Below are 13,603 nucleotides of genomic sequence, written 5' to 3' on the forward strand. Positions count from 1 at the left end.
GTGTACGAGAGGCATGAAGTATGTCAAATCATGATGTGTGCCGGAGTTTTTAGGGACCGGCCTCTCATCTCGTTTGGAGGCAATGGCCCTTGTCTGGCTTTGACCTCTTTGCCAGCGTGAGGCTGGGAGCCAGTGGCCCTTCTTGTTCCTCGTGATGCTCGTGAGGAGCCCTCCCCTGAACGCGTGTATCTAGGAGCACCCGTGTTTGGTGGTCCCTGAGTGGCCGTGGGCATCAGAAGCTACTTTTCAGCAAACAATGGTCCTTTGGTGTTCTCGACATTATTTAAATACATTTTTTCATTCACAACTTTTAAAAAAAATCATTTGTTATGGCGTAAAGCATGTCTCGGGCCTGCATGGGATGGGAGGCCTAGATGACGTAATCCTTGTCCTAAGTTGCTTATTGACCCCGGAGAAGCGTCCAGCAAAGTGGCTGTGGCACCGCGAGACGGCCGTACCTGACAGGTGCGCCGTGGTGCTGGCCTGTCCCTGCGGAGCTGACGCTCTGGAGGACTCCGGGGCGGGGGGCGGGGCGGTTGAGAGCACGTCACTCAGGCTGGGGCCCATGTAGGGCACGAGCCAACCAAAGAGACGGAAAAATAATTGATATTATGTGAATATTTTCTAAGTTATTTCTCCAAATGTTTCAGAGACAGTGTCAGAAGGACAACTTGAAAAGATTCAAGTGACTTATTTGGAAGATGATCCCCTAATGACCAATACTTTGGCCAATTTAATGGACTGTTCAAAATAAGGGTTTGTGGGGCTAATTCAGCTGGTTGGTCTGTGTGTGTAAACACCCAATGGGTGTCCGGTCCCTTTGCAGCCTTTCTCATGAGGGGGCTCGGGGCGACAAGCCGGGCACCAGGGCAATTATGCTTCTGACCACTCACCTCAAACCCTCTTGTTTTTCGTGATGTTGGAGTCTGGAGTCTTCAGCATAGAATTCCCAGAGACGTTGGAGGGTCCCAGAGGGGGTTATCAATTCCGTGATCTCAGAGCTGGAGGCGTGGGCCTGTGTACCTACTAATTTCCCACTAGTTTTGCATTAGCGCCTCAGACCCCACAGGTACGGGTAATAATGCCAGGTAAGCATGTTGTTCTTAAACTTATCTTTAAATTTAATTGTGCTTTCAGAGAAACGTGCTACAGTTCCAAGGTGGAAGCCTCAGGGTGGCGATCAAGCCGAAGTAATGCAGTAGTGCCACGGGGATGGGCCACTTACAGAACCGCCGAGAATCACACTCATGCACACACGCGCCCACGCACACGCACACAGTGGTGGCACGTGTACTACCTCCCGTGTGAGCGCCTCCCGTGCCCTTGAATCAGCAACACATACGTCTTTTTACCATTAAAACTCCTTATCCCAGATGTAGCGTCACTCCGATTAGGTAAATTGTATTCTTGTATCAAAGCCTGTTTGCTTCCAGGTCAGTTGATGCGCTTTTGAAATATTAATTTATTGAGTTTTTCTTTTCTTCACGTCTGTTCACTTTGGCTGGCTGGACTGACTGTGACCCCTTCGGAATGTCATTCTTAAAAGGCCGCTGTGCCGATGCGATAGGTGATCGCTAACCAAAGAATGGTTTTGATTAGCCCCGTAACGAACCGTGATCATTAGCTCCTTTCAACAGGTTTACAAGTACAAATATGCCCATACATATTACAGGTGTACTAAATGTGTGTACATTTTAATTTTAATGCTAATTCATACTTTTATACAGACCCGATACACGTTACTATTCAAGGTTAAGTACAAGAGGGTTGAAATGCAGCCAATAAAGCAAGATTAGAAAGAGATTAGAAACAAATTTTAATTAGAAAATCACCACCTCAAATCCTTGTAGGAAGTAGGCGGACGTAAATAATAAAGAGAACCATTTAGAGACTTCTTGACAAGCAGGCCCGGGCTGCAACTCGGGGGGGCTGCATTCTGGTCACACCTCCGACGCTGCCTTTTTCTAGTGACCTTTAGTAATTGTTTGTTGGATCTCCCAGAAGCTGGAAACATACTAGGTGATCAATAAATGCCTCTGAATTTCATTGATCCCAGGAGAAAGAATCTCAGGTCTTTGTTATCCTCACAGGACAGTTTCTCAGGCCATTTGGAGGAGGCCCTGGGACCTATTCGAAAAAGACCAAATCTCTTGGCTCCGATCTTTGGAGACTTCACTTCTTCTGGGTGGAGGCTAGATTCTATGGACGTGTAAAAATGACCGGAAACATCTCTTTTTAGTGTAAAAACCTTTAAAGATATTGAAAACTGTCACACAATCTCTACCTTGTCATAAGCTTATCTGCAAGTTACCATTAAACTGTGTTTTTGTGTTTTTATTTTTATTTTTTTTAATTTTTTATTTTACCCTTTGAACTTCGGTGGAAGTGTCCCAGGAGAAATGAGACTTGCCCTGGTTTCTGTCCCTGGGGCTGGTCTCCTCCAGGGCGACCCTGCCTGGCTTCGCCTCTAGGGATGTCAAGGGCCCAGCGGTCCTCAGGCCTTCTGCCCGCGGCCCGTGCAGGTGCGGTCACTGCCCAGGCCCGCCAGCCTGGGGGTGGAGGCCTGGACGGTGGCCCTCGGGGGCCTGCGGTTCCCTTCACCCCTGGTGGCTGTTTCCTGCGGCCGCTGTCCCAAGTGACCGCCAAGTTAGAGGCCCCAAATGACACAAAGTTCTTCCCACATGCCCGCAGGCCTAGAAATCCAGCGCAGGCCTCGCTGGGCTGCGGTGCAGGTGCCGGGGCCTCCCGGGGATGCATCCTGCCGTGGGGTCAGCTCGGCCGCCGTGGCCCCGACCCACCGGGAACCTCGGGGGTAGCGTGCTTCTAACCACGAGGGGCCATAGAAGGAACTGGGAAAGGCGCCCCTGGGAGTGCACGTGCGCGTGCCTGCCACGTGTGCAGGGAGGCTCCCTCCACCAGAGCCTTCCCAAATGCTCCTCCTTCGGCCTAAATTTCATCCTGGGCCTCTCTACAAGGGAAAGGTTTGCTATGAAAATTGATAAACAGATGCCAGGGGGCCTCAGGAACCTGCTTAGGAGAACAGACTGTTTTGAAAATTCTTGAGTAACACCAATTTGGGAAAAAAATTGGGCCAATTAAGAGGCTCTTATTTAGTAAAGTGGATGCAACGAGATATTTTCCAGTATATGGTCAGGATCGTTCTGCACGTTATCCATTTGGGAATACGTTGTGGTGAATTTGCTTGAAGGTAGTCTATATTTTCACCTGGTTAGCCCGAATTGCTAAGGTTTTGCTGTATTTAGCCTTTTTTAGGGGGAATGTTTTCGGCAGGTTTTTTTTTTTTTTTTTTTTTTTTTTTGCTTACGCTGGAGACCGTTCTCCTGAGTGGAGAACGGCTGCTGAGTGCGCCAAAAGAGTACAAAAGACTTCAGCAGGAAGACACTGCTCATATGATCATTTGAAATTTCTCCATTTCTGGAAAATTCTCAAATTAGGCTTATGAAGGCAATCCAATTTAGCTAACTGCTAATTGGAGAAAGCAAAAGCTTATTGGCAGGGCTGGCACTTGGACTTCCCTTGTCTTTGGCAGCCACCTTCCCTTGGCAGCAGCACAACGCCTCTCAGGGCTCCTCACACGGCCTTGTAGGCCCGGCAGGGCCCTTCAACCAGGTGGGGCCTCCAAACAGTGCCATCGGGAGGCTGTCAGCCCTAGTAGCAAGTAGTGACTGTTCCCACTGGTCCCTCAGCATGGGAGGTGCCAACTCCAAGATCAGATGTGACTCTGATGGCTCACATGCCTTTGCTCTATCATATGTGAGGAAGGACCCTCACGTCCTAGATGTTTCCTATAGGACAGTGTGAAGGGAGTAGGAAAAGTGAGCACCTTCATCAAATGAGGGCTTCTGTGGGGGTGATTTCAGGGGAGTAGGTGATGGACTTGGACTTGGAACTGGCATGTGTATCTATGGGTTTGTAGTCTGTCTGTCTGTCTCTCTCTCTCTGATCCCCTGGGACTCTGGTTCCTGTTCGAATACGTATAATTGGAATTTTTTGGCTTCCAAAATGGTGTCATTTCAGTTTGGGTCCCGCAGAAACATCACCCTTGCTTAAAGTTTTTTTTTTTCTCTTTGCAGTCAGGGCTGTTTCACAAAGCCGTATGGTGCCACCAAGCCTCCAGGAGGAATGCAGAGATTTCATGATGTAAAAAGGAATAACTTATTCAAGAGAGCCCTGGTGGAGCTAACGTAATGAGCTGAGGATTTCTCTAGAGATGTGCTGCCTCTTTGATGACAACAGGAAACATTTTTCTAAACAAGGAGGTTGAAAACCTCCAGTGGAAGCATGCTATTAAGTTATAGGGTTTTTACTTCTCTCTGGGCTGCTCAGTCAGCAGTGGCTGTGGCTGGTTTTATTTCGGTGAAATGAAACCTGCCCCCAACACGTCCTCCTAAGCCAGGCCTTCTGCTTTAGGTCCCTGTGGGGGAGGCCCTGGGGTCTAAAACAATCCTCAAACTTATTCAGGAAGCAGAACTATTGGCAATCAGTTGTTTTTTTTTTTTTTTTTTCTGAGTGTGGTGAAGAAATAAATGCTGGCTTATTGAGCTCAAAATAACCAACTGGAAAAGTCAGTATGAGTCAAATAGAGTCTCTGAATAAACTCTGATAATACACACTGTTGGTAGCAGCAGCAAAATTTAAGACACAGTCTGGAATATAAGCTCATCACTGATAAACTTCACTATTTTAAAAACATGTCTCGATTTGTCTCGGAAAAGACTGCCGTCTCTCAATTTTATTGGGGGGGGGTACTCAGGCTGAGGTTTTGAGACATCAGGGTCCCAACGTGGGGGGTAATTTTTACAGTCACTGGTGTAAAACTGTATGAGCTGCCACCGCTCTCGAAAGACTTACAATAGAATCCGTGACAGCGGGTGATCGTGCCCTGGAAGGTGGCGTATTCAGAGTCCAGGCTGAGGGCTAGTGGAGAGCAGAGGCCCGAGGAAGTCTAACGCGGCTCGGCTCCTTGGGTTCGATTTCACCCGTGGCTTAGAGGGCCTGGCGTTGAGACCCGCGACCCCTCCCCAGGTCCCGGCGGGGCGAGCTGCTGCGTCGCCTATTCCGTGCTGGGGGATCGGCAGAGATGGTCACTAAGGCTGCGGCCTGAGAAGCAATATATACCGACACCAGAGGGGAAAGGGCTATTTATTTAGCAAAGTTCACCATCAAATCACTGGACAGGAGAAACAACTCATGGAGAGAACCAACACTTAGCACAAGCAAGAGGGGGAATCCGCTGTACTCGGCTGGGACTTCTCTGGGCACCCTCAGTGTGACGCTGAGCAAAACTCCCTCAGACGTCTTCTAACTGGATCAGCAGCCACGACTGCGAAAAATCCATCTTTTTGTTGTTGTTGTTGACACCTCTCTCCGCGGCTTTCTGAATTATATTTAAGAGCGCGATACAGTGTATCTGATGTTAGCAAGCACCCAATTTAGCATTAATTTCTCTGGATGGAAACACGAGCCATATGTTTATGTCAGTAATAGCAGCACTATGCATTTGATCATTTCTGAGCAGACTGACTTATTTTTTTTTTTTTCCATCTCAAAGAGGGAGTTCTGAGAGTTTGTATTCATTTTTGTAGCATCAGCAGCTTTCAGTACAGAGGCCACACAAGTTCCCTAATCTGATTTTATTTAATTTCTCGACTGGTCTGACTCTGATTAGAGGTTCAAATAAAATCGTGATTCTTCTAGGCCTTGATTATGGGAAAATATTTCTCTCTCCTGGCACAGCAGCCATCGCAAGTAAGTTAATTGTTACGCAGTTGTCGCAGAGTAAGCTAGTGTTCTTTGAAGTGGCTCTATTACTAGATTTCCAGATGGTTGAGATTTTTTTTTTTTTTTTTGTAATATACTCAACCTCACTTCATAAAAACATTTTCACAAGGGTACAGAAATCCAACGGAGACGCGCATCTTTCCAGGCGCGCTCTTATGCGCATAAACAGCTTCGGTTTGGGGAGCCAGCAAGGGGGGGGGGGCGTGTAAAACAAAGTGAGTAAAAAAAAAAAAAAAGGTTGCACATAGAGTAATTTTAATCCATTCCGTTTTTAAATACCACAATAAATTTAATTTTCACAATAAATTAAATAGCCATATTCAGTTTACAAAATAGAATTACTTAGTGTGAAACCAGTATTTACAACAATATACACTATGTACATGACGTTTCTCTTTGTTGACACAGAACATGGACGTAAAAGGACCTCGACTTTCAGATGTGTGGCTGACATGCTACAAGTGACACCATGGTCTGTACGAGAAAACAATAGTGCAAAATCACCACAGGAACTTTGGGACAATGTCAGTTCTATGAGACGAGACAGTCTTTTAAATGATAAGAAAATAGCGTTTTCTGTTTTCGCGGCACCAGTTCAGTCTCTGGATTACAGAGCCGGCTTTCCCTTGGAAGAGAATGCGCGACTGAATCCTCTACTTCCCGAAGCTTCACAGCCATCCGTACCGTCTTCACGCATAATCTTTTGGCTTAACTCTATGAAAATAGCGGGCACAAATTCTGACTCCAAGGAAGACTAACTCTTTGAGAACAGCTGACGCCACTGTCCCCCCCAAGACCACCACCTTTTCTTTCTGTATATAGCTCCAAAGATGCAACTACTCAGACAGCAAATCATTTTTTCTTTTTTTTTTTTTTTGTGGATTTTCAATAGAAAAAGAATCCATCTTCTATTTGGTCGCCCACGGTGTATGTACAAGTGCACGTGGAAAAATGACTTGGATAGTTGTGTCTAAGAAAAGTGCATGTTATAAGCTAGAGGGAGACCTTGTGTGCCTCCACCAGCCACAACACACAGTGTTATGGGGCTTGTCCTGTTAGGGCCAGTTCAATGTCCTCCCAGTGATCTGGTAAAATTTTTGATTGAAAGGGTGAAAAAATTTGCGCAATTTGGTAATGACAGAGGGGTCCACCTCCGGATGAATGCGCCCCTTGCTGCCCGCCAGGCACTTATTAAAGATAATGTTAAATCGCAAGCAGTAAAACCCTCTGGTAGCATTGAAATATAAGTTGTATTGACTTATCCTCGGGGGAAGATTTAAGAACTTCTCCACGAGCTGAAGTTCTGGCAGAGGTTCCGTGATGAGGCGATCTCCGTCGACAATGTGGAACTGCTCAATGGGAAAGTATTTTAACCACCTTTCCAGATGTTTGGTGTAGATGCTGGTTCTTACCGCCTTGTACTTGGTGTTCACTTCACAGGTATTAGGGTCTATTGCCAGCTTCTCAAACTTGTAGTAAGTTTTGTTCTTCCTCTCCTTCCCCTCTAGCACCTGAGTGTAATCAGAAATAGCTCTTGTGGTTGGCTCCCTGACAATGATCAACAACTTGATGGATGAGTTCATTTTGTAAATCCTCTCCGGAACCTCCTCCGTGATAAAATACGCGGGGCTCTTTTCGATTGTGATTTGCTGTGGGTAGGAAAAGGGCATCTTTTTCCTGTACCACTCGATGCCCTTGGCATAATTCTCGTCATTGTCAAAAAAGTGGATTTCTTGAGAGGCTTTGACCACAGCGGGATGGAGGTTCAGCATCTCAAGCAGAGCCCTGGTGCCTCCTTTCCTCACCCCAATGATAATGGCCTTGGGCAGCTGCTGGACCAGGTCATGGAGGCGAACCTGGTCCTTGGAAGTATTGCCCTTCCGGAACTCGTGCAGCAGGCCACGCTTGAACTGCAGGGCGCGGAGAGGGAACTCGGCCTGACTTCGCGCTCCGAATCGGCCTTCGATGGGGCAAATGGGTTGTAGCCTGAAAGCAACAGAGAGAGGCCTTTAGAAGCTCGTGGCAGCTGACTTGTCATTTTTCTGCTTCCCTAGTTGGAGCAAGACTTTAAATGCATAAATAAAACCACTGGTTCCCAGCCTGCTGCCATCCGTAATGAACATATGTTTGGGAAATTTTATTTTAAGCAACCCTGTATTAAATGGAGCACACATAATTGATGGGATTATTTTTATTAGTGCTCCTTAAAAATTTTTATTCACCAAGCACTTAATTGACTACAGCGTGTACTTATGTTCGCAGCACAGGACAGACAAGTGACACCAGCCATACTAATAGCCTTTTAACAGCTCACCAGTTAACTTCATTTAGAAATCGTGAAAGGCAGAAGAAGATCATCTTGCGCTGCGAGGCCGAAGGCTGGCGGGGAGGCCATGTCTTCTGGGTTTCGTGTGGTACTGTTTTCTTGCAGCTTAGCAGCACTCCTGTGGGTCTCAGAAATCTCTGAGACCTACTCTGAATAGAGGTCCCAGTCTCCGCCTGTGCCTAGTTGGATCACTAACCTGCAAACATCCAATCTTGGCGCTTGCTGAGCTTTTCATTCTATGAGAATTTCTGCCGCTGGCCTTGGGGACAGCTAGGCAAATACTATATTTCCTCTGCCTCTCTCTCTCTCTCCTCTCTCTTTCTATCTAAAGGGGTCGAGATTATGTTTTTACTTCGCTGAATGTAGGAACAAAGCCAATGCCATCAGCAAGCGCTGTCTATCACCTCCCACTCTTGGGACCAGAAATCAACCAGACCTCGGCAGAGCCAGAAGCTTCGGGTCCTCAGCGCCAAGCCCGTGGAAATCAGGGACTCCGGCGTAGGAAGGAAGGAATGCAATGGACGGAGCCAGAAAGGAGGATCTGTACTGCAGCACTGCCCTAAGTAATGAACCACCACCAGCGCTTTTGTCAGAGAGAAAGGCGTGGTAATGATCATAATGACATCAGACTAGAGTTGCTGCTCGATTTGGCATGGCCAACGTCTATGGGTGGCAAATGCAGTTTCCTTTTGGGTAATAGTCTGGAACCTAACTGAAATTCATTATCACTTCCCTAAGTTTCTCTGAAAAGGCATTTTAGCCTTCTTGCTGAAGGGTGTAGCATCAGTCAAAATGGCTGTTAAGCCAATCCTCCAACTGAAGCTTCTAGCGATCCTAATTACTTGGAGTCTCCGAGGCAATGAGGCTGTCTCGTGCTTTTCCCAAGAGAACCTACTGTACCATTCTCATCTCCTGTAATGTATACAACTAAACGGAGAAGGGGAAAACTTTGTCACACCAAGACTGTTCTGCAGAACTAAGGGAGAAGAGTATGGCCTGTTTGAACATCTATCGTGGTGCTTGTGGAAAACGATATTCATATATTCTCGTTCATGGTGTTTGTTTCTTGTTATTTCATAGACAACTCATGCTCATTGTGGAAACCATGAAAATATGGAATAGTGTAAAAATAATGAGGTTTACATTTAATATTTTAGAAAAACTTGAATTTTGTTTTTATAAATTTGTTAACAAGATTAATACTGCTAGAGTTCTAAATGGAAAGCTACATCCAAACTCGTTCTGTGAGGCCAGCATCACCTTAATTCCAAAACCAGACAAAGATCCCACCAAAAAGGAGAATTATAGACCAATATCCCTGATGAACACAGATGCAAAAATCCTCAACAAGATACTAGCCAATAGGATCCAACACTTCATTAAGAGGATTATTCACCATGACCAAGTGGGATTTATCCTCGGGATGCAAGGCTGGTTCAACACTCGTAAAGCAATCAGTGTGATAGATCATATCAACAAGAGGAAAAACAAGAACCATATGATCCTCTCAACAGATGCAGAGAAAGCATTTGGCAAAATACAGCATCCATTCCTGATCAAAACTCTTCAGAGTGTAGGGATAGAGGGAACATTCCTCAGCATCTTAAAAGCCATCTATGAAAAGCCCACAGCAAATATCATTCTCAATGGGGAAGCACTGGGAGCCTTTCCCCGAAGATCAGGAACACAACAGGAATGTCCACTCTCACCACTGCCACTCAACATAGTACTGGAAGTCCTAGCCTCAGCAATCAGGCAACAAAAAGACATTAAAGGCATTCGAATTGGCAAAGAAGTCAAACTCTCCCTCTTCACAGATGACATGGTACTGTACACAGAAAGACTCCACCCCAAGATTGCTAGAACTCATACAGCAATTCGGCCGTGTGGCAGGGTACAAAATCAATGCCCAGAAATCTGTGGCATTTCTATATGCTAACAATAGAACTGAAGAAAGAAAAAATTTTTAAAAAGATTTTATTTATTTATTTATGAGAGATACAGAGAGAGAGAGAGAGAGAAATGCAGAGATGCAGGAGGAGGGAGAAGCAGGCTCCATGCAGGGAGCCCAATGCGGGACTCGATCCCTGGTCTCCAGGATCACGCCCTGGGCCGAAGGCAGGCACTAAACTGCTGAGCCACCCAGGGATCCCCTTAAGAAAGAGAAATTAAGGAGTCAATCCCATTTACAATTGCACTCAAAAGCATAAGATACTTAGGAATAAACCTAACCAAAGAGGTAAAGGGTCTATACCCTAAAAACTACAGAACACTTCTGAAAGAAATTGAGGAAGACACAGAGAGATGGAAAAATATTCCATGCTCATGGATTGGAAGAATTAATATTGTGAAAATGACTATGCTACCCAGGGCAATTTACACATTTAATGCAATCCCTATCACAATACCATGGACTTTCTTCAGAGAGTTGGAATGAATCATCTTAAGATTTGTGTGGAATCAGAAAAGACCCCGAATAGCCAGGGGAATTTTAAAAAAAGAAAACCACAGCTGGGGGCATCACAATGCCAGATTCCAGGCTGTACTACAAAGCTGTGGTCATCAAGACAGTGTGGTACTGGCATCAAAACAGACACACAGATCAATGGAACAGAATAGAGAATCCAGAAGTGGACCCTCAACTCTCTGGTTAACTAATATTTGACAAAGCAGGAAAGACTATCCACTGATAAAAGGACAGTCTCTTCAATAAATGGTGCTGGGAAAATTGGACAGCCACGTGCAGAAGAATGAAACTGGACCGCTCTCTTGCACCATACACAAACATAAACTCAAAATGGATGAAAGATCTAAATGTGAGGCAAGAATCCATCAAAATCCTAGAGGAGAACACAGGCAACACCCTTTTTGAACTTGGCCACAGCAACTCCTTGCAAGATACATCCATGAAGGCAAAGGAAACAAAAGCAAAAAATGAACTATTGGGACTTCATCAAGATAAAAAGCTTCTGCACAGCAAAGGAAACAGTCAACAAAACTACAAGACAACCTACAGAATGGGAGAGGATATTTGCAAATGACCCATCAGATAAAGAGCTAGCTTCCAAGATCTGTAAAGAACCTATTAAACTCAATAGCAAAGAAACAAACAATCCAATCATGAAATGGGCAAAAGGCATGAACAGAAATCTCACGGAGGAAGACACAGACATGCTCAACAAGCACATGAGGAAATGCTCCGCGTCACGGGCCATCAGGGAAATACAAATCAAAACCACAATGAGATCCCACCTCACACCAGTGAGAATGGGGAAAATTAACAAGGCAGGAAACCACAAATGTTGGAGAGGATGCGGAGAAAGGGGGACCCTCCTGCACTGTTGGTGGGAATGTGACCTGGTGCAGCCACTCTGGGAAACTGTGTGGAGGTTCCTCAAAGAGTTAGAAATAGACCTGCCCTACGACCCAGCAATTGCACTGCTGGGGATTTACCCCAAAGATACAGATGCAGTGAAACGCTGGGACACCTGCACTCCGATGTTTCTAGCAGCAATGTCCACAATAGCCCAACTGTGGGAGGAGCCTCGGTGTCCATCGACAGATGAATGGATAAAGAAGCTGTGGTTTATGTATACACTGGAATATTCCTCAGCCATTAGAAACGACAAATACCCACCATTTGCTTTGACGTGGATGGAACTGGAAGGTATTATGCTGAGTGAAGTAAGTCAATCGGAGGACAAACATATATGGTCTCATTCATTTGGGGAATATAAAAAATAGTGAAAGGTAATAAAGGGGAAAGGAGAGAAAATGAGTGGGAAATATCAGAGAGGGAGACAGACCATGAGAGACTCCTAACTCTAAGAAACGAACAAGGGGTAGTGGAAGGGGAGGAGGGCGGGGAGTGGGGGTGACTGGGTGATGGGCACTGAGGGGGGCACTTGGTGGGATGAGCGCTGGGTGTTATGCTATATGTTGGCAAATTGAACTCCAATAAAAAATATATATACAAAAAAAAAAAAGAAGCTACAGAAGTAGCAACACATACATTAGTCAAAGATATTTTCAATTGTGACATTGATTGGAATATCACAAATCCATCTTTTAGCTCTTTTTGGGTTCTGGTCGAGAACTAAGCCCTGATTCCCTACAGCATCCACTGAATGGAATGGAGAGACTTCTCTCCTGTGCATCTAGATGCGAGTGCCATCCTTGGGAGAACTGAGGAAGTAGTCAGCCAAATCCTTTTCTGTAAGGACTTGATTCTCTTGCACAGTTCTGGCCGAGAAAGGCTGAAACAGACCGTCTCGGGGCCGTTCCTTCTTTTCCTTGCTTCCACTTTCTACTTTCCACCGTGGGAGCGCATACCCTATGGAACAATTGCCTTTTTGACTTCCTAACTCATGAGAGGAGAAAATATATTATTTCCATTTCCTGAAGAGTAAATTCTGGGCATGGGCCTCAGACATGGGAAAAAAAACATGGAATCTTAGGACTGGAAGGGACAGTAGAAGGAACTGGGCTCAGTCTCCCACCCAGAGAGCAGGGTCCTCAGTGACTAAAGGATAGGCCTGAGTGTGTGTCAACGTCAGACATAATTTTGTTCATCAAACTCTCAAATGAGAGGTTTTAGGAAAGAAAGCCCAAAAGCTATCCCATTAGAGACTGGACACCGAAAAAATGAAAAGGATCCTCGACTGAATGGCTACTGTGTTAAGGATCATTGGATCAATCGCTCAGTTAAAAGCAAACGACTGGAAGCTAATGAAAGGTATTGGGAAGAACTTGACACAAAAGTTCCATTAGGGACACAGGACAGTGGTGCCCACCTCAAAGCTTTTCACGAATAACTAAGTACCACTCTAGGGAAACTACCTGAAGTCAGTGATAAGCTCTGGATTAGGCCATTTCCCAGAGTTAGCAACCAGTGAGCGCGAAGTTGACTTCAGAATTTCGGATTGAAAAGCATCCGAGGGGTTCCCTTGACCGGTCAAAACGGACACTGGCTGAAGGAAAATGAAAACCGCTGCCATAGGATTTGTTAAATAACCCAGTGAAAAGATCTCTATATTAGAACACTGAACGGAAGATACTTTCATTTTAAGCGTGGCTGCGTTTTCACGGAGAATGGGAACGGAATTCATAGAGAACACACTTCAGTCTTTCCCACGTGAGGATTCATTTTAAAGGGCAAAGAAGGGGGCTTCCCATTGCAGAGATGAACTTCACTGTCTTTTCCAACCACCCCAAATGTGGGACGGTCCAGAGATACGCAAGGTGCAGCCAGCTGGTGTTTGCCGGGCCTGCCCCAAGCTGGTACCTCGCCACCGTGCGCCTATTGAGAGCCCGGGGTGGCTCCGTAAATTCCCCCTCCCTGGATTTTCGGTTGTTTTCTGGGCAATTCCTCTGAGCGACGGCCTCCTCAGCTTGGTGCTACTCTCAGCTCCTGGAAACCAGACCTGATTAACACGGTTAAAACTCCCCCGGCCTGCAGCCTTCCTTCCAGGGCAC

At 45.8% G+C, this 13,603-nt stretch overlaps 1 protein-coding gene across 7 annotated transcripts in view; it reads right to left on the reverse strand.

The window, feature by feature from the left end:
* Nucleotides 1-1,682: 1,682 nt before the first annotated feature.
* Nucleotides 1,683-13,603, reverse strand: part of HS3ST5 (heparan sulfate-glucosamine 3-sulfotransferase 5) — a 254,480-nt gene continuing 242,559 nt past the window's right edge. For all 7 annotated transcript variants that reach the window (XM_025444531.3, XM_025444535.3, XM_025444529.3 and 4 more), the window contains one exon: nt 1,683-7,788. In XM_025444531.3, coding sequence (XP_025300316.1) covers nt 6,858-7,788 — 931 coding nt within the window. In that variant the 3' untranslated portion in view covers nt 1,683-6,857. The remainder of the gene's footprint in view (nt 7,789-13,603) is intronic.

The sequence above is a fragment of the Canis lupus genome, chromosome 12 (assembly GCF_003254725.2).
Source record: "Canis lupus dingo isolate Sandy chromosome 12, ASM325472v2, whole genome shotgun sequence".
Classification (NCBI taxonomy): Eukaryota; Metazoa; Chordata; class Mammalia; order Carnivora; family Canidae; genus Canis; species Canis lupus.